This window comes from Magallana gigas, chromosome 9 (assembly GCF_963853765.1).
Source record: "Magallana gigas chromosome 9, xbMagGiga1.1, whole genome shotgun sequence".
NCBI classification, from domain to species: Eukaryota; Metazoa; Mollusca; class Bivalvia; order Ostreida; family Ostreidae; genus Magallana; species Magallana gigas.
In genome coordinates this window covers 41,343,673-41,362,041 of record NC_088861.1, presented here as the reverse complement: position 1 = coordinate 41,362,041, position 18,369 = coordinate 41,343,673, and the positions used below count along the sequence as shown (strand labels likewise).

At 33.1% G+C, this 18,369-nt stretch overlaps 1 protein-coding gene across 1 annotated transcript in view; it reads left to right on the top strand.

Annotated features, from left to right (window-relative positions):
* The first annotated feature begins 483 nt into the window (after nt 1-483).
* LOC105341533 (uncharacterized) overlaps nt 484-18,369 on the top strand; it is a 58,215-nt gene continuing 40,329 nt past the window's right edge. Inside the window, exons 1-5 of the mRNA XM_066072495.1 lie at nt 484-1,231; nt 1,343-1,651; nt 1,752-2,024; nt 3,556-3,840; nt 17,725-18,012. Coding sequence (XP_065928567.1) covers nt 619-1,231; nt 1,343-1,651; nt 1,752-2,024; nt 3,556-3,840; nt 17,725-18,012 — 1,768 coding nt within the window. The 5' untranslated portion in view covers nt 484-618. The remainder of the gene's footprint in view (nt 1,232-1,342; nt 1,652-1,751; nt 2,025-3,555; nt 3,841-17,724; nt 18,013-18,369) is intronic.

The window sequence follows — 18,369 nt, the reverse complement described above, 5'->3', positions numbered from 1 at the left end:
GTAAAATATATATCAAGTTAAAAATCATATCGATTGATAGTCAAGTAATGTTGTTTATGAGGTTTTTTGTAAAAAGAGTAACAAAATTGTATATGTTGCGGAACGGGGATGACTTAATATCAAAGATATGTTTTAAATTTATCACAGATTAGGATAGAAACAAATGATCCTGTAGCAATGTATTTTTATACAAATGAAGACACTGATGATGTTTATTCTGTAATAGGTATCGAAAAATTGTACAAAGGTGATATTTACAGAAAATTCAGAGAAAATTTGTGGAAGAAAAATAAACACGACAAAGGAAGACTGGTAACACGGTCGAAATATTTTGAAATATAGGGTTTTAAAGTGTTATATTATTAGTTTGATTCAGTTAATTGTCTCTTCTAGATAATTTAAAAATCAATGTTTATTTATTCATTATTTTGCTTTTTAAAATGTTGTGCATATTAAATTTTGTCTCATTTTCACAGTAAAAAAAAGTGTGAAAGGTAGACTATTTGAGGAATCCGCCAAACAAAATCAACAGAAAATACAGGTCAAATTGTTTCAAAAGAACGACGACAAAGTTCGATGAAGAATATGAAAAAAGCAAGTGTGAGATAACACATAAATATGGCATTCTCATCGCCATCAAATGATCAACGGAACTTTGAATGCGTAACAGTAGCTAGTGTGGATTTCATAAAATTGCCTCTTAAGGACATTTTAGAGAGCCTTATTCAGCCTGTGGACCTTTATAAAGGAATGAATTCATGTCCAGCTCTTTTGTCTGGGAAGTTTAAACTGCGTCAAGACCAACTTAAGCTTTGCTTCATTCAACCCCCTACAGAACCTGACTTCAGCAAATTTGATGTAACTTTACTATACACTCTCATAAGAAATTTATGTCCTTCGTTAAAGCCAACAAAAGGTTGGGGTAAAGATCCAGATGATGCGGACATACAGATTGGCGATGATATTGAGCGTCTCCGGCTGTTTAGAAACAACTACCATGCGCATGCCGATTCTGCAGCAATATCTGATGCCGAGTTTAAAGATATTTGGAAAAATTTAAAGTCTGTAGTCCACAGACTTCAGAAGTACATGTATAATAAGGGACGCAATGTGAATTATGAACAAGAATTAATAAAAATAGAAAGCTCTAAAATTGCACAAGATCATTTGGATAGCTGCAAGCTCCTTTTGCAAGCATTGATGAATATACAAAATCAAACAGACTTAAAAGGTTAGAAAGAATTAACTTCACTGTAATAGTTTTGTAAGCAAATACATGTATATGACCATTAACCATTTTTGGAGCTACAAGTTTAAATTTAAAGATTTTTTTTTATTGCAGCTGAACCGGAAATTTTTCTGAAAGGTGAAGATCGGGTATTTTGTGGAAACACAGCACGATTTGAAGCAAACGTAAAAAACGTTGAATTTTCCTGTTGGCGGTTCACATGGCAGAAACGTACAGAAAATAGCATACTAGAATGTATTGATACAAATCAGGAAAAATACAAAGGTAGCACCAACATAATTCTTCTCATACAAAATGTAAGAAAGGAGGATGAAGGGGAATACCAGGCTGTCATCTCACGAGAAGCGAATGGAGTCGAATACAGAATATCCAGTAATATCGTTTATCTTATGGCTCTAGGAGGTACACGTATGAATTACACGCATATATATAATCAAAATTACAAGGCAGAAAGAAAAACCACACATATTATTTAGTTTGAAATTTTATTATTTTTATACAGAGCTGCCTATTTTGAACGATTTAAGAGTAACAACAGGAGACGAAGGAATCACTATCCATTACAGTTATAAAGTTTTAAAGCAGTCTCCAAAAGTAAAACACATAGAATGGTATAAAAATGGTGAACCACTGGATAGGAAAAGTAAAAAGTATATCGGAGGAAGTCTAAATGAGAATAGTTTTACAATTACATCACCTACTGACAATGATAGAGGAAAATACAAATGCACAATTGCCAATGCTGTGGGCTCGGTATCAAAACAAGTGATTTTTGGTAATTTTCATTATTTATTATCATGGTGAACTTGTATTATTGCACAAATAACAATTTTCAACTTATCAAATAGTATTAATGTGCTACCTTAAAATATGAATATTATTTTGATAACTAGAAATTTAATCAAGAAGAGATAATGCTTTTTTTTTAGAATAATTAAACACTGTTGATTTAATATAACATAATTTCAATTCCATGTATCAAGGAATAAGGTATCGATCTTTACTATCATTATGTTATCAAATACGGTCGAGATGATTAAATCCAATAAAGCTCGAAGGTCTAAATGATAGATCTAGTCAGACCCACTACCGTTAATCACTTAATAATACATGTATTCAAAGAATGATTTTTTATTTTTATATAATTATTATCAATTGTATAACCTGAACAGTAATAGTTTTATTAAAAGAAGGGGGGGGGGGGCACAAATATCTAAGGAGGCTGGGTGGTCAACAGATTAACCATTAGATCTAATTGATTTTTTTAATTATGGTGTGTTTAAAGGGGCATGGTCACGATTTTGGTCAAAAATTATTTTTTCGATTTTAATGTTTACAATTCTTCAGTAGGGCATTTTTAATAGGCAACCAAAATTTGAGCGTCATTTGTTGAGTTATAAGCAAGTTACAGAGCTTACAATTCTTCGCTATGTAAACAAAGCTTTTGTTTACATTTTGAATGTTGAAGTGAAAATTCCAGTTTTAGACCTCACACGAATGTGTTAATCGTTAGGAACTGTTTATTTATGCTTAAAATGAATAAGAAGATAGACAAATTAGCTTGAAAAGTTTTTTACTGGTATATTAAACCTATGTAAACAAAAACACGGCACGAGCCTTGTTTACTTGACGAAGAATTGTATGCCATGTATCTTGTTTTAAACACATCGACTGGCACCTAAATTTAATTTGATCATAAGAAATGCATTTCTAAAGCATTGTAAATAATAAAAACAGAAAAATAAAATTGTACCAAAATCGTGACCATGCCCCTTTAACTATGAAGTACCGTTTAGTAAGAGAATATTCCATATATTTTAGCATTTAATTTGAGGGTTCTACTATATCTTTATATAGAGCTCTTTTTAATAAAGATCAATAAGGTCTATAAATGGTCATGGCCATCCAACCTTTTTAATGAAGCAGTGCATATTGTAGTTTTTTGAGATTTTTTTGCTACGTTTAAACAGCAAAACAATTAGGTATAATGAACACAAGAAAAAAAATTATCAAAAGTTTAATAAATCATAAGATGGTTGCGTTTTGTACTTTCGGATCTTGTTAACAAAATTTCAACTTCAAATTCAACTTCAACTTGATTTAATAAAAATGTCCAAGGGAATGTTTTGCATAATATGATTCAAGCTCGGATACAGAATTTTAACTCAGTTTCTGGGGAAGGTTGGGGTTTGATTTTAAGAACTAAGAGAAGTAGTCCCGCAAATTTGACAATTTTAATTATTCTTTTTGTGGCCGTTTATAGAATAACCATTATGTATAATGCCATTCCGCGTTTATGTTGCTAGGTCCTCCAAACACCATGGCAAGTGAAGAAACTGTTATAAGAAACAAATCAGTAAAATTAGTTGGAAACGTGTTTGTATATGACGGTTCACCTGATATTTTGGAAGTCTTTTGGACAAAAAATGGAGAGAAGATAGACCCTCAAGGGAGTGGTGGAAGGCTATCAGCGGTGACGGTGGACGATCCTTCACTGACCATCAGAGATGTAGGCCATATCGATGCTGGCGAATACAAACTCATCGCCAGGAACGCAGTGGGAACAACTTCTAGTAACATTATCGCTATTGGTATCCTAATTTATATCCATTGAATACCAGATTAGCATACTAGCTTTTTATGATAATGAGATTCAAGTAAATTTTTCTATAGTTTTTCCCAAGATATTTATGCAGCGCTAGCACATACGGTCGAACTTTAATAAAAAATAAACATACCCATGAAAGAAATGCAGTTAAAATCGATTAAACGGAAAATTTCCAAGATATCATCGTTGACATATCATTTTTCACTCGGAGCAAATCACAGTAACAAAAACATATTTCTTACGGAGATTTATAATGGGGAAAGTTTACATCTTTTCTCCATTCGGAAGTCACTCGGAATACGTCGCACAAATTTTCAACGTTGTCATCCGGGTCTGCTACAATACAAACTTTTAAAAAGAGGCATGGTTAAATTTAATTTTTCTGTTTTTATTCTTTACGATGTATTAGAATTGCATTTCTAATGGTCAACCAATTTAATTTTTGTGTCAGCTATAGAGTTATAAGCAATGTGCAGAGTTCATAATTCCAGGTTATATAAACAAGGCTCGTGCCATGCTTCTGTTTACATTCATTTCGTTCACTAAACCAGCAAAGTCATTTTTCAAGTTGATGTTTTATCTGTTTATTATACCCGCACTTTCTAAAGAAAGTTCGGGTAAATTGTTGTTACCCTGTTCCGTCCGTCCGTCCGTCCGTCCATCTGTCCGTCCGTCCGTCTGTCACGTTTTACTTTCTCAAACTGCTCTTACATCTTATAAACCAGCAAACTGAACTCTTGGAGTTTGATTTGGGGTATCATGTTGTTTTGTAAAAAGGTTTCAAAAATTCTCTTTTAGTCCTGGGGGTCGAATAATTGGTAAAAAATGACTTTTTTTTCACAAAAAACCTTCTTCCTCGAACTCCTCCTACATTTTCAACAGTAGACAAATCATCTTTTGGAATATGTTTTAGGGTATCCTATAGATGCGCAATAAAAAAATTTCAATTTTGTCCTGGGGGTCATTTAATGGCTAAAAAATGACGTTTTTTTTTTTTGTTTTTTTTTTTTACAAAAAAAACTGGTTTCAAAAACGTCATTATTTTTGGGCAGTAGCCAAATGATCTTCTAGAATATGATTGGGAGTGTCATATTGAGGTGTGATCAGGTTCCAGATTTTTTTTTTATTAAGGGGATCAGTGGGCAACAAAAAATGACGTTTTTTTGCAAAAAAAGTATGGTTCCCAGAACTCCTCTTACAACTTTTGGAGTAGCTACGTCATCTCTTGGGATATAATTGGGGCTGTCCTATATAAGATGTGCAATAAGGTTTTAAAAATTTAAATTTCATCCAGGGAGTCAAATAGTAGCAGAAAATTGACGTTTATCACTGAAAAAAACCCATAGATCCAAGAGCTCCACTTATGATTTAATGGATAGACACATCATATCTTGGGATATGATAGGGATGGTTCTAGAGATGTGCAGTAAGGTTTTAAAAATTTAAATTTCATCCAGGGAGTCGAAAAGTAGCAGATAATTGACGTTTATCACTTCAGAAAAAAAACATAGATCCTATAACTCCTTTTATGATTTAATGGATAGACACATCATATCTTGGGATATGATAGGAACTGTTCCATAGATGTGCATTACGGTTTTGAAAAATTAAATTTAACCCTGATGCCCATTACCTACATACCTTTTGATGCCCTTTAAGGATCAAGAATATATATGGTTAAGGGGTGGGGATCTCAACCGTTTTCGAGATATTCGTGCACTTCCTGTTCGAGGGGGGTCATGACCATCCCCGGGGCCCATGACCTACATACCGTCTGATGCCCCTTGACACAAGGAACAAAAATATATATGGTTTAAGGGTGGAGATCTCAACTGTTTTGAAGATATTAAGGGACTTGCTGTTTGAGGGGGTCAGGACCACCCACAGGGCCCATGACCTACATAACATTTGATGCCCCTTGACATCAAAAACATGAATATATATGGTTTAGGGGTCATGATTATAACAGTTTCTGAGATATATGGTAATTTCAAATTCCTGGGGGGTGGGGATGACCCCAGGGGTCAGATCTAATAAACCCTATATATTGCCAGTAACAGTCAATATATGATTATGAAAACCCTATATTATTATCTTTGTCGGTTTTCAAGTTACCATTTAAAATAGAGTCTATGATTCTTCCTACAAGGTTCAATGTTAGACCCCACACCCTTTTGACACCCCCCCCCCCCCCCCAAAAGTGGTTGTCTAACCCAAAATGAGAAAATTCAAACCAGGGTGCACAACTAGATATGCAGGCCTATCATATCCTAGAGTTTTGTACAATTCTGTTCAGCCATCTCTGAGAAACAAGTTCAGAGCGGGAAAGAAGAAAAAGAAGAAGACGAATAATAATACATGTATTAAGAACTGTACAAAAACAATAAGTCTCCAAATTTCATTCGGGAGACTTAATAATAAAGATCAAATAGAGATAGGATCATCAAACATCAATAATTTAAAGATAATTGACAATTTCTGATTCAAAGGGGGTCAGGATGACCCCTTAAGGTAATGACTTACATGCCATAATGATCTGATGCGCCATGACCTAGCTAGCTAAGGAGGAATAATATCATTGGATTAAGGTGGGGATCTCAATGGCTTTTATGATATTTGATAATTTCAGGAAGAGCACTTGGGATCATGACCTACATACCATCTGAAATTCCTTGAACAAAGAAACAATAATATAATATGTACATGATATATGATTCAATTTAAGAACCCAGATATAGATCAGTCATCTATGTTTTGTAATACTTCCTATGTATATATACATGTATTAGTTTGTGTTTTGTTCTATACTATTCATGTTCATGACTTTAGTATGGCTTAGTCTTATTTTAAATTACATTAAAAATTGTCAAATATATTACTTGGAACCCCCACCCCCAAACAAACTCAAATTTAAACTGTTCTCTCTCTCCCCCCCCCCCCTATTTGTCGAATGATCTATTAAAATCAAAATATAATTTGGGTGTCTCAAAACTTTTATAAACTAGTAAAAAATGTTATTCTTAAAAAAAATTACATTACACCTTGCATATTTAGTTCATATTTCTACCTTGGGATCAATAACTAGCATTTATTGACAAGTTAAAATTAATAACAATAGATGATTCAAATGATTCAAATTATAAATGTTTTTACTCCACATTCACCCCCCCCCCCCCCCAATCTAACCTGGTTCTAAAGATTCAGTCTTCTTAATACATTCTTACATGTGTACAGTAGCAAATTTTAAATCATTTCTTGATTGCTTTTTCTCTCCTAATGCACATTAACATTTTGGAAATTGCTTAATTCAATTTTTCTTGGGGTCAGAACAGTCCAATAAGGTCATGACCTACATTGTATTTGATGCATTACAATACATTAAGAAAGAAATACTCCTTCCTTCCTATTATAACTCATATAAAAATGATAAGTGTCTACTCTTACTTACATGTAATACACAAATTTAATAAGAAGTTGTTTATACAGGGTCAATATGGGGTCAACTCAATAGTGCAAATCTGACAAATGAAAAAAAATTACTTTTGCAACTAAAATGACATAAACTTTACAAATGCGATAGGATAGATAACGATGATAAGCTTATTTAAATATTAAAGAATGATGATACAGTATGCTGTCAAAGGGAGATCACATTTAGAAAGTGAAAGTAGAACTTACGTATGCTGACATCTCATTATATTGTGCTACTGCTACTACATGTATTATGCTTACCTATATTGGTCAACATCATAATGATAATCCAATTAAAACACAATAAGGAATTCCTTTAGCTGATCTTAACTAATCCTTTTCTGCATATGGAAAACACAGACATATATGTATACAATCGAAGAGCTGGGTAAAACTAGTACCCGCTAATGAGACCTGCAGACCTGTGTTGTGTATGTAACTTCAGACACGATCAGTTATTTGTAACATGCATGTATTTTTATGACCTATTCTTCAAATCCACTTGCACTATTTTATTAGGTAAATAACAGCTTTAAGGTGGTGCAGGACACCTGCATATTGTGATGTATACTTCCTATTGAGATAAACAATAAAGTATATTAAATATTAATTAAATAGTTACCCCCCAAATAATGTTACCTAACCATGCTAACATTGAAGCGCAATGGCTTAGAGCGTTTACATGTCTGTAAGAGAATTGGGGTCCAAGGTGTATTTTTGGCAATTATACAATTGATATAAATGAATTTTCATGGGGGGGGGGGGTCTGGACCCCTCACTCCCACCCCTTCTCTAAATTTGTGCACACGATTATGTACATGTAGGCACACAGAAGCAAATCTAAAACCGGCAACCGCCACGGGGAGGGGGCATAATTTAATTTTTGATTTTGTTTGTAATAATTATATAGACCATTATACTTTCTATGACATGAAATTTTAAGATTATTGATTAACTGAAAATTCACTGCAAACAGTTCGACCCCAAGTTGCACATAAAGTGCTGCTCATGTGTATTATCATATGGGAAGGGATCTCATCCTTCAGTCATGAAAATTATGATTATTAAATGTATTACCAGAGCTTGCATGTGGCCTTCATTTTTAATTAAACTGGTACAAAACAGTGTTATTTAGGGGCAAACACTTGGTGCGGGTATTACTGTCTAATGACAGCATCTAGTTTGTTTTGAATATAACTAAACAGTTTCTACTGTTTGTTTTATTTAGTTTAATGCATGTTAGGTCTACAGCTGTAATTTCCTTGTCAACATTCATAATTTTACCAATATCATGGCCCGAACTTTGTTTACAAAACAAAGATTTAAGAGCTCTGTATCTCGCATATAAATCGGCGACTGACACTCAAATTTTGATTGCCTACTAGAAATGCCTTATTGAAGCATTGTTGACTTTAAAAATGAGAAGAAAAAAAATTTTGACCGATATCGTGACCATGCACCTTTAAAACAGCCTATCCATGGCCGGGTAAAACGCATTCTTTTTAAATCAAATGAATTATAAAATTTGAGAAAAATTGTCTTTTTTATTTCACAGTCTTTATCTTAAAAAAAACCCCAAAAATCAAACAAGAAAAAAAACCCCCAAAACACCCCCCCCCCCCCCCCCGTACAAGCCCATATAAGACCTATCAAAAAATATTTTTGAATTTGATATAACGAATTCTTGAATTTGTTTAAACGGATTTAAATCGTTATAACGAATTGTTGAATCCGTTATAACGAATTAAATTTGGTATAACAAATTTTAGGAATTCATCATAACGAATTTAATTTGTTACAAAAAATTCGCTGATTTCGTTATTTTAAATTTTAAAATCTGTTTTAACAAATCAATTTGAAATAACGAATTCTTGAATTCGTAATTTCAAACTTTTAATTCGCAATTTCGGTTTTTTAAAATCGGTTTTAACATATTTTCATCCAATTTGTGGTAACAAATTTCATGTTTTGGGGAACTAATTAAACGGGTAGGACTTCATTTGTCCCAAATCGGCGTACGACGAAACAGCGAAATGGTAAATGAAGTAAACTGGCGTAAAAACAAAAGTGGAGAAACATATTGTCACAGCTGTTGCTGTAACCATGGTAGCATATGTAACAATTTCAAAAGACACCTTACTTTATCGGCTTTGCTAGATTTTCTACATAGATAGAAACAAAATATTTAAGAACTGCTTTTTATGTAGCAACGCATTTTCACCAAAAATGTTATGCAGGATATACAGATTTGTTTTGACGGGTTATGCGCAAAAATCCCAAAAATTGTTTAGTCAATGATATTAATCATTGAGTATGCTAATTTTTAAAAGGGTACCTGCAGCCCAGCCAGTGTCGAACTTATATCATAGAATTTATTTACCAGAATTTAATGCAAAAACCGCATCGAAATGGATACAAAAATAATGGAGTAACGCCTCTTCAAAGTGCGTATTTTTACCTTCTTTTAGAAATCTAATCAAGAGAAAATGAAATAAGGCGATAACGAGGCTTCAGTGACGTCACGAGGTCAACACTAGGGGAATTTCCTTACAAAGCTATACAAAATAAATTCAATTTTACAACAAAAATGATTGATATAGGTCTGATGTTTTTCGTATCTAGTTATTTTAAGTATCGTAAATTTAGAAAGTTGTATCAGTAATTATTTTGTTCAATCAGATTTCTTTTTTAACGATTTTAAAATCTGCTATCCTAATCATCTTTTACCGATGAATAGGATATCTTTAAACGCTTACATGGGCAGATTTATGTTCATTATTCATATTTATTTTGGTCGGTGCGTGTTCGAATCCAATTAAGCTTGAAGGGCTTTATAATAGATTTGATATGCACGCTCCGACCGAAATTATCACCTCATAATGTTCAAAGAATGATGCCTTTTTGCTTATATATTTATATTATTTCCGATTTCTACACTTCAAAACAACATTTCAAAACGACTGGTTTTTTTTTCATGCATAGCACATGTTATATATTATTGCAGCAAATAACGTTTTTCGGTTATGCTGTAGGACACGCTTATTTTGTGTCGCTCATTTTTTATGAAATAATTGGGCCATAGGTTTCAAAATTGATTTGCAATGTTATCACAGTAAAGGACACCTTAAAAAATATAAATATGATATTTTATATGACATAGCCAGGCATTATAACCAGGATGTGCGCATGCGTGAACCAACTTTCCATCGGGAGTGGTAAACGTTTTTGAGGAAATTCGTTAGCTTCTTGAAGAAATTTCGAACTGATGATAAGTGCCAACCCCCCCCCCCAAAAAAAAAAAACCCCAAAAAACCGCGACTTTTATATCATATAGTCATTAAAAGTGATAGGAATGTTATGTACCTTTGGTTTACACTAAAAAAAGTTAAATAAATATTTGCAAATAAATATTTGCTACAAAAAATAAAACAATAGACATGTAGCTTCAAACGGGTGGGTGGGTGGGGGTGACAGGGAGAGGCCTGTCCCCATGCAGTTGCCCCCCCCCCCTTTCCTAGCATTTTCGGAGCATGTAAAAATTGACAGTGACTGGGAGGAAATAAACAAAGAAATTTAAGTTTGAGGTTAACTTAGTATTTCTATAGCTACCCCCACGGTGTACGATTTTCGAATTCTTGAAAAACTCTTTTTTTGCATGTCAAGAGTTGTTTGGCGATTCTCCCATCCCACCCTCCTCTTTTCACTCTTTTACGATGCCACCTGCCTGAACAAAATATCACAGTTTCCTTACATATACCAGTAAAAAAAATTGGGTTTATGTATAAACCAATATTACTGTATCTCATACAATACACCATTCTCCAGGTTTTATAAACACTTACGCTTAGATTCAATATAAAAAAATCAAGGTTACGAGGAGAGGGATAATTTATTTTGTTTTTCTTTTTTTTCAGGGGTTATTAGGAGGGGTAGGGGTGGTCAGAACACCGACCCCATATAGGTCTATCCATAATCCCTCAACAAGGTCTGTGTGTCCATCACCAGAGTCAGTGTACGTATCACCAGGGTCTGTATACGCATAACCAGATTCAGTATACCCATCACCAGGACACCAGGGTCTCAATACTTATCCCGAGGGTCAATGTGTCTTTGTGCTCATCACCAGGGTCTGTTTACCCATAGCCAGAAATCCGCGTAACCATCACCAGGGTCTCAATGCCTATCACCAGGGTCAGTGTACGTTTCATTAGGGTCTATATGCCTATCACCGGGGTCTGTATACTAGCGTCTGTATACCCATATCCAGAATCAGTATACCCATCACCAGGGTAAGTTTACCTATAACCAAGGTTAGTGTACCCAATTACAAGTGTGTGTACATGTATACGCGTAACCAGATCCAGTATACCCGTCACCTGGGTCTCAATACCTATAACAATATAGGTTTTGAGACCCAGGTAATGGGCATCCAGACCCTGGTGATATGTATACTGACTTTGGTGATATGCATTAAGACCCTGATGATGGGTCTTATGACTTGGTGATGGGCACACAGACCCTGGTGATACGTACACTGACCCTGGTAATAGATATAAACATCCTTATAATCGTAATACTGACCCAGGTTATGGGTATACAGACCCTGATGATACGAACACTGTCCTAGTGATACATACACTGGCCCTGATGATACGTACACTGACCCAGGTTATTTGTATGCAGACCCAGATGATGGGCACACGTAATACTGACCCAGGTTATGGCCACCCTGGTGATACGAACACTGACCCTAGTGATACATACACTATGCTATTAAAACATTTAAAATCCTAATCCGTGAGGTATGGGGTAAGGCGTACCTTAACCTTCAATTCTACAGTTTATTGTTTTCCTTTCATTTTAGTTTTTACCTGGTCCCAAAAACATGGGGGGGGGGGGGGGGCCCGGGGGATTCACCTTTTCTTTGTAAATTTAAGAAAAATGTTTGCTGCGAGAAAACGTGTGCTGAAGGTAGTCTCGTCCCCCTGCCCCTGCTCCACTCCACACCCCTCCCCCAATCCGATGGTAGGTGCCTGTTATTTTTTTGTAACATTGCTCTTTATTGTTCTCTCAAATACCAATATTTATTCTACATTTTAGTGTAAATCTAATATTCACAACATTCCTATTTCTCTTTTTTAAATTGCGCAAATATCAGTTTGAAGTTCCTCCAAACAGCTTTCGAATATCCTCTCAAACGTTTACCGGAAAGTCGGTACACGCATGCACACATCCTGGTTATAGTGACTGGTTGTACTGTATAAAAAAATAACCTATTCTATACATCGTTCTGATGAAAAGTTGGTTCACGCATGCGCACATCCTGGTTATAATGCCTGGATACATCATATAAAATATTGCAATTATATTTTTAAGTGCCTTTTAATGTAATAACCCAGCCCAATAATTTCATAAAAAATGAGCGACACATAATGGATGTGTCCTACAGCATAACCGAAAAACAGTATTGGCTGCGCTGCGTAATAATACATAGCATGTGTTATTCATTAAAAGACAGTGGTTTTAAAATGTTGTTTTAAAGTGTAAAAATTTGAAATAATGTAAATATAAGTATTAGAGTAATAAAAAATCATTCCTTGAATATTATGAGTTGATAATTTCGCTCAGAGCGTGGTCAAATTTATCATAAATCTCTTCGAACTTCATTTGATTTGAACATGTCCCGGCCAAAATCACCTGAGACTAGTAATACTCGAAGAAAGATTCCTTATTCTTAAATCAATTCTATTCCAGACCGGTGTTTTTTATTAAAGTATGACGTAATCTTACGGTTTGGTGATGTAATGAGATAAAAAACGCACATATATGTTAATAAATCAGAATGCTCATTGATTGATAGAATTTTTTAAAACAAATTTTTGGAATTTTGCACTGAAACCCGTCGAAACAAATCTGTATATATTGTATTTTTTGGTGTAATTGCATTGCTACATACATCACAGTTCTTAAATAATTTGTTTCTATCTACATGTATGTAGAAATTCTAGCAAAGCTGATAAAGTAACGTGTCTTTTGGAATTTTTACATCTGTTACCATAGTTACAGCAACAGCTGTACAATATGTTTCTCTACTTTTGTTTTTACGCCAGTTTACTTCATTTACCATTTCGCCGTTTAGCGCCGATCAATTCCTCGTACGCCGATATGGGACAAATGAAGTCCGCCCCGTTTAATTAGTTCCCCAAAACATGAAATTTGTTACCACAAAGTGGATGAAAATATGTTTTAATCTATTCTAAAAAACCGAAATTACGAATTTAAACTTTGAATTTAATTTGTTAAAACAGATTTTAAAATTTGAAATAACGAATTCAGCGAATTTGTTATAACAAATTAAATTAATTAAATCGAATTCCTAAAATTTGTTATAACAAATTTAATTCGTTATAACGGATTCAAAAATTCAAAAATATTTTTTGAAAGGTCCTAAATGGGCTTCCGTACTCAAGAGACAGTTTTACCTGCATCATCACCTTAACACAAGCTATCTTACTAATAGAATTGCAACAATGACTCCGTCCTAAAGGTACCCATTTCTAAAAAAGTTTAAAACTTTCAATTTGATTACTGTAAATTCCTAATTAAACGCGAGGAATTTATATCCGCGTAAAATCGCGAGAAGGAAGCCTCGCGGATTTTAAAACCTCGCTATTATTTTCTGAGAGTTGGGAAATAAGGATATATGTTCTGCGTTCGCGATTTTATATTCTCGCGATTTAATACAAAACACCTGGAACGCGGAAATAAGTGCTCGCGTAATATAAGGTATTTACAGTATTTGTGACATTTTTAAATAGTGACTATAACTTAAAAATTTGGACTTTGATAATTCCCCGTATTACATTAAAAATATAGTAAGCAAAAAATATTGTATGTAGGTCAACGCAACGTTTGACGTAGCTCAAAGATAATCAATTCTCAGATAAATTAGTGATAAGTTATTAATATCACAGTTTTGGTTTAAATCAAAAGTTCTTTTTTTAAAGTAAAATTTCTATTCGTTATTGTTTTAAGGACTTTCAGTTATTGCATTTATTCATAGAAAACAGTGTACAATATAAAAACATATCTCTTTTAAATTTATTTTTTCGCTACATCCTTCATTCCGTATTCTGTCATAAAATGAATATATGAAGCATATAATTTAAGGAGAAAAATAAAATGCATTTATTTTTATCATTTTTTTCTGGTGTATATTTGTTTTTCATTAAATCAAATTTTTGATAGAACACAAAAGCTAAGTTGTCCACCTGACCTGTGCTTTTTTTAACATATTTTTGTGGCCTGTGTTATCATATTTCGTCGAAAAGATCTGAAAAATTAACATATCGAAGGTAAATGGGCTTCCGTACTCAAGAGACAGTTTTACCTGCATCATCACCTTAACACAAGCTATCTTACTAATAGAATTGCAACAATGACTCCGTCCTAAAGGTACCCATTTCTAAAAAAGTTTAAAACTTTCAATTTGATTACTGTAAATTCCTAATTAAACGCGAGGAATTTATATCCGCGTAAAATCGCGAGAAGGAAGCCTCGCGGATTTTAAAACCTCGCTATTATTTTCTGAGAGTTGGGAAATAAGGATATATGTTCTGCGTTCGCGATTTTATATTCTCGCGATTTAATACAAAACACCTGGAACGCGGAAATAAGTGCTCGCGTAATATAAGGTATTTACAGTATTTGTGACATTTTTAAATAGTGACTATAACTTAAAAATTTGGACTTTGATAATTCCCCGTATTACATTAAAAATATAGTAAGCAAAAAATATTGTATGTAGGTCAACGCAACGTTTGACGTAGCTCAAAGATAATCAATTCTCAGATAAATTAGTGATAAGTTATTAATATCACAGTTTTGGTTTAAATCAAAAGTTCTTTTTTTAAAGTAAAATTTCTATTCGTTATTGTTTTAAGGACTTTCAGTTATTGCATTTATTCATAGAAAACAGTGTACAATATAAAAACATATCTCTTTTAAATTTATTTTTTCGCTACATCCTTCATTCCGTATTCTGTCATAAAATGAATATATGAAGCATATAATTTAAGGAGAAAAATAAAATGCATTTATTTTTATCATTTTTTTCTGGTGTATATTTGTTTTTCATTAAATCAAATTTTTGATAGAACACAAAAGCTAAGTTGTCCACCTGACCTGTGCTTTTTTTAACATATTTTTGTGGCCTGTGTTATCATATTTCGTCGAAAAGATCTGAAAAATTAACATATCGAAGGTAAATGGGCTTCAGTACTCAAGAGACAGTTTTACCTGCATCATCACCTTAACACAAGCTATCTTACTAATAGAATTGCAACAATGACTCCGTCCTAAAGGTACCCATTTCTAAAAAAGTTTAAAACTTTCAATTTGATTACTGTAAATTCCTAATTAAACGCGAGGAATTTATATCCGCGTAAAATCGCGAGAAGGAAGCCTCGCGGATTTTAAAACCTCGCTATTATTTTCTGAGAGTTGGGAAATAAGGATATATGTTCTGCGTTCGCGATTTTATATTCTTGCGATTTAATACAAAACACCTGGAACGCGGAAATAAGTGCTCGCGTAATATAAGGTATTTACAGTATTTGTGACATTTTTAAATAGTGACTATAACTTAAAAATTTGGACTTTGATAATTCCCCGTATTACATTAAAAATATAGTAAGCAAAAAATATTGTATGTAGGTCAACGCAACGTTTGACGTAGCTCAAAGATAATCAATTCTCAGATAAATTAGTGATAAGTTATTAATATCACAGTTTTGGTTTAAATCAAAAGTTCTTTTTTTAAAGTAAAATTTCTATTCGTTATTGTTTTAAGGACTTTCAGTTATTGCATTTATTCATAGAAAACAGTGTACAATATAAAAACATATCTCTTTTAAATTTATTTTTTCGCTACATCCTTCATTCCGTATTCTGTCATAAAATGAATATATGAAGCATATAATTTAAGGAGAAAAATAAAATGCGTTTATTTTTATCATTTTTTTTCTGGTGTATATTTGTTTTTCATTAAATCAAATTTTTGATAGAACACAAAAGCTAAGTTGTCCACTTGACCTGTGCTTTTTTTAACATATTTTTGTGGCCTGTGTTATCATATTTCGTCGAAAAGATCTGAAAAATTAACATATCGAAGGTGATATTCACGCTCTGATTATTTTTGATTCAAGAAATGTGATTGTGTTTTGATTACTGTTCCTATCTGAACAATTAGAAAGGGAAGGCAACCTGCATATCACACGAGATATATTGCCAATTTTTTCCAAAAGTAAATATTGATGATATTAAGTAAAAATAAGTTCAAAACAATCAATAGACTTAAAATTTGTCACAGAAACAGGTATTTTAGAAAATAGAAAAAATATTCTGAATCGATTTGCTGTTTCACATTAAAAAAAACTAAGAATTTATGACATAATGTTTGATGAATAACATTTAATAAAATTCCAATTTAAGGCCGAAAGCTTTATTTCATAAGTGTAATACGTTTGTTTAAAATAGGCAAGCACTCGCAGACTTAAGGTAGCCCTTGGGGTAAAACTTTTACATCATTATTCTAGGGAAGTATATACGTCTCGTACTCGTTAATGGGATCAATTTATGCTTTATACGGAAGAAATTGTATCCTTTCTTCTTCAAACACAATACAGAATATAAAAGTTTTGACCCTTCACCTATTTTTGTAAATGTGTCTAAAATTAGATGTTGATGCCACGTGAAAGATTGATTTTTTTTTTAAAAAAGGTATTACTTTCCGGACAGAAAAATAAATATATTTTAGCTCATATAATTATCTATCTTTGTAACGCAAATCAAACTCAGCATTGTAATTTAAAGCATAATATTTCTGTTATAAGTAAAAAGAAACACTTGTACGTTAAATTTTCACCGTAATGTATAATTGACGTAAGTTATAGCATGTATAGCCTAGTATAATAGTTTTAATGTGTAGTATAAAATACCCTGTTAGACTTACCGTCGAAGAAGTGTTTTATATGTTGTAAAAATACGTTACTGTCAATTTTGGGAATTAACTGGTCTCGAATACGAGAACCTTCAACTTAAAAGCAAACGCTCTACCGACTGACCTAAAGGAGTAACCTAATTGCTTGTGATAGTAAGAGCGTGTCTAAATTGAGTTACGTTATTTTCCATTTCTCTTGAGATTTCTGTCTATTAAAGAGTTAATTTAATTTAGTCTGATGAACAATGAAATAAATAATGTGCTGAACTTTTCAGGCGTGTTTCACATCTTTTAGGATATGCAAACTAATGTTTGCTCGTTATGTATGCCTGATTTTGTGTGCATTCGGCTAAATATTGCACAGTAAATAATTAATCAATTATAATTTATTACAAGGTACACCAAACATAAATTTGGAAAGACTTGAAAATCAAGGAAGTGGAAGCCAGTGCTTTAAAGCAACAATTAAAGCCACTCCATTACCTTGCAGTGTTCAGTGGAGTAAAAAAGGCAATGACGAAGATGAATTTAAGCCAATAGATGCTGATGCTGAAGATTTCAGAGGGACAATAAATTATCTTCCACACCCAAAGTTAGTAGTGAAAGACAGAACTCTTCTTGAAAACAACTGTTTTCAAATAGAAGTCTCAAACTTCATTGGAAGCACTGTTGAAAAGATTTCAGGTAATTAAAATACTAATTTTGATGGAACATGCAATCATCAATATTATTGTTTAAAAATATATTCATTTCTGGAATTTGTATGAATGCCAAATAGGTAGAGACATTATTCAAGCGATAGTCGAGTGTCCTTTGGAACAGTTTGACCTTTTCGAATAAAATAATGCTTATATCACATACAGCGTGTCTAGGATTTCCTTAAATTTAACTCAAAACTATTAAACATCAGGGTTTTACTTGCATTTCCTTTTCATTTTTAAGAGCCATTCTCTGTAAGCATTTAAACTTTTTCGGCACGCACAGAGACGGATTTTGCTGAAAATTTTCCAGAATGTAGGCCTTATTAAACTATCTAAAATG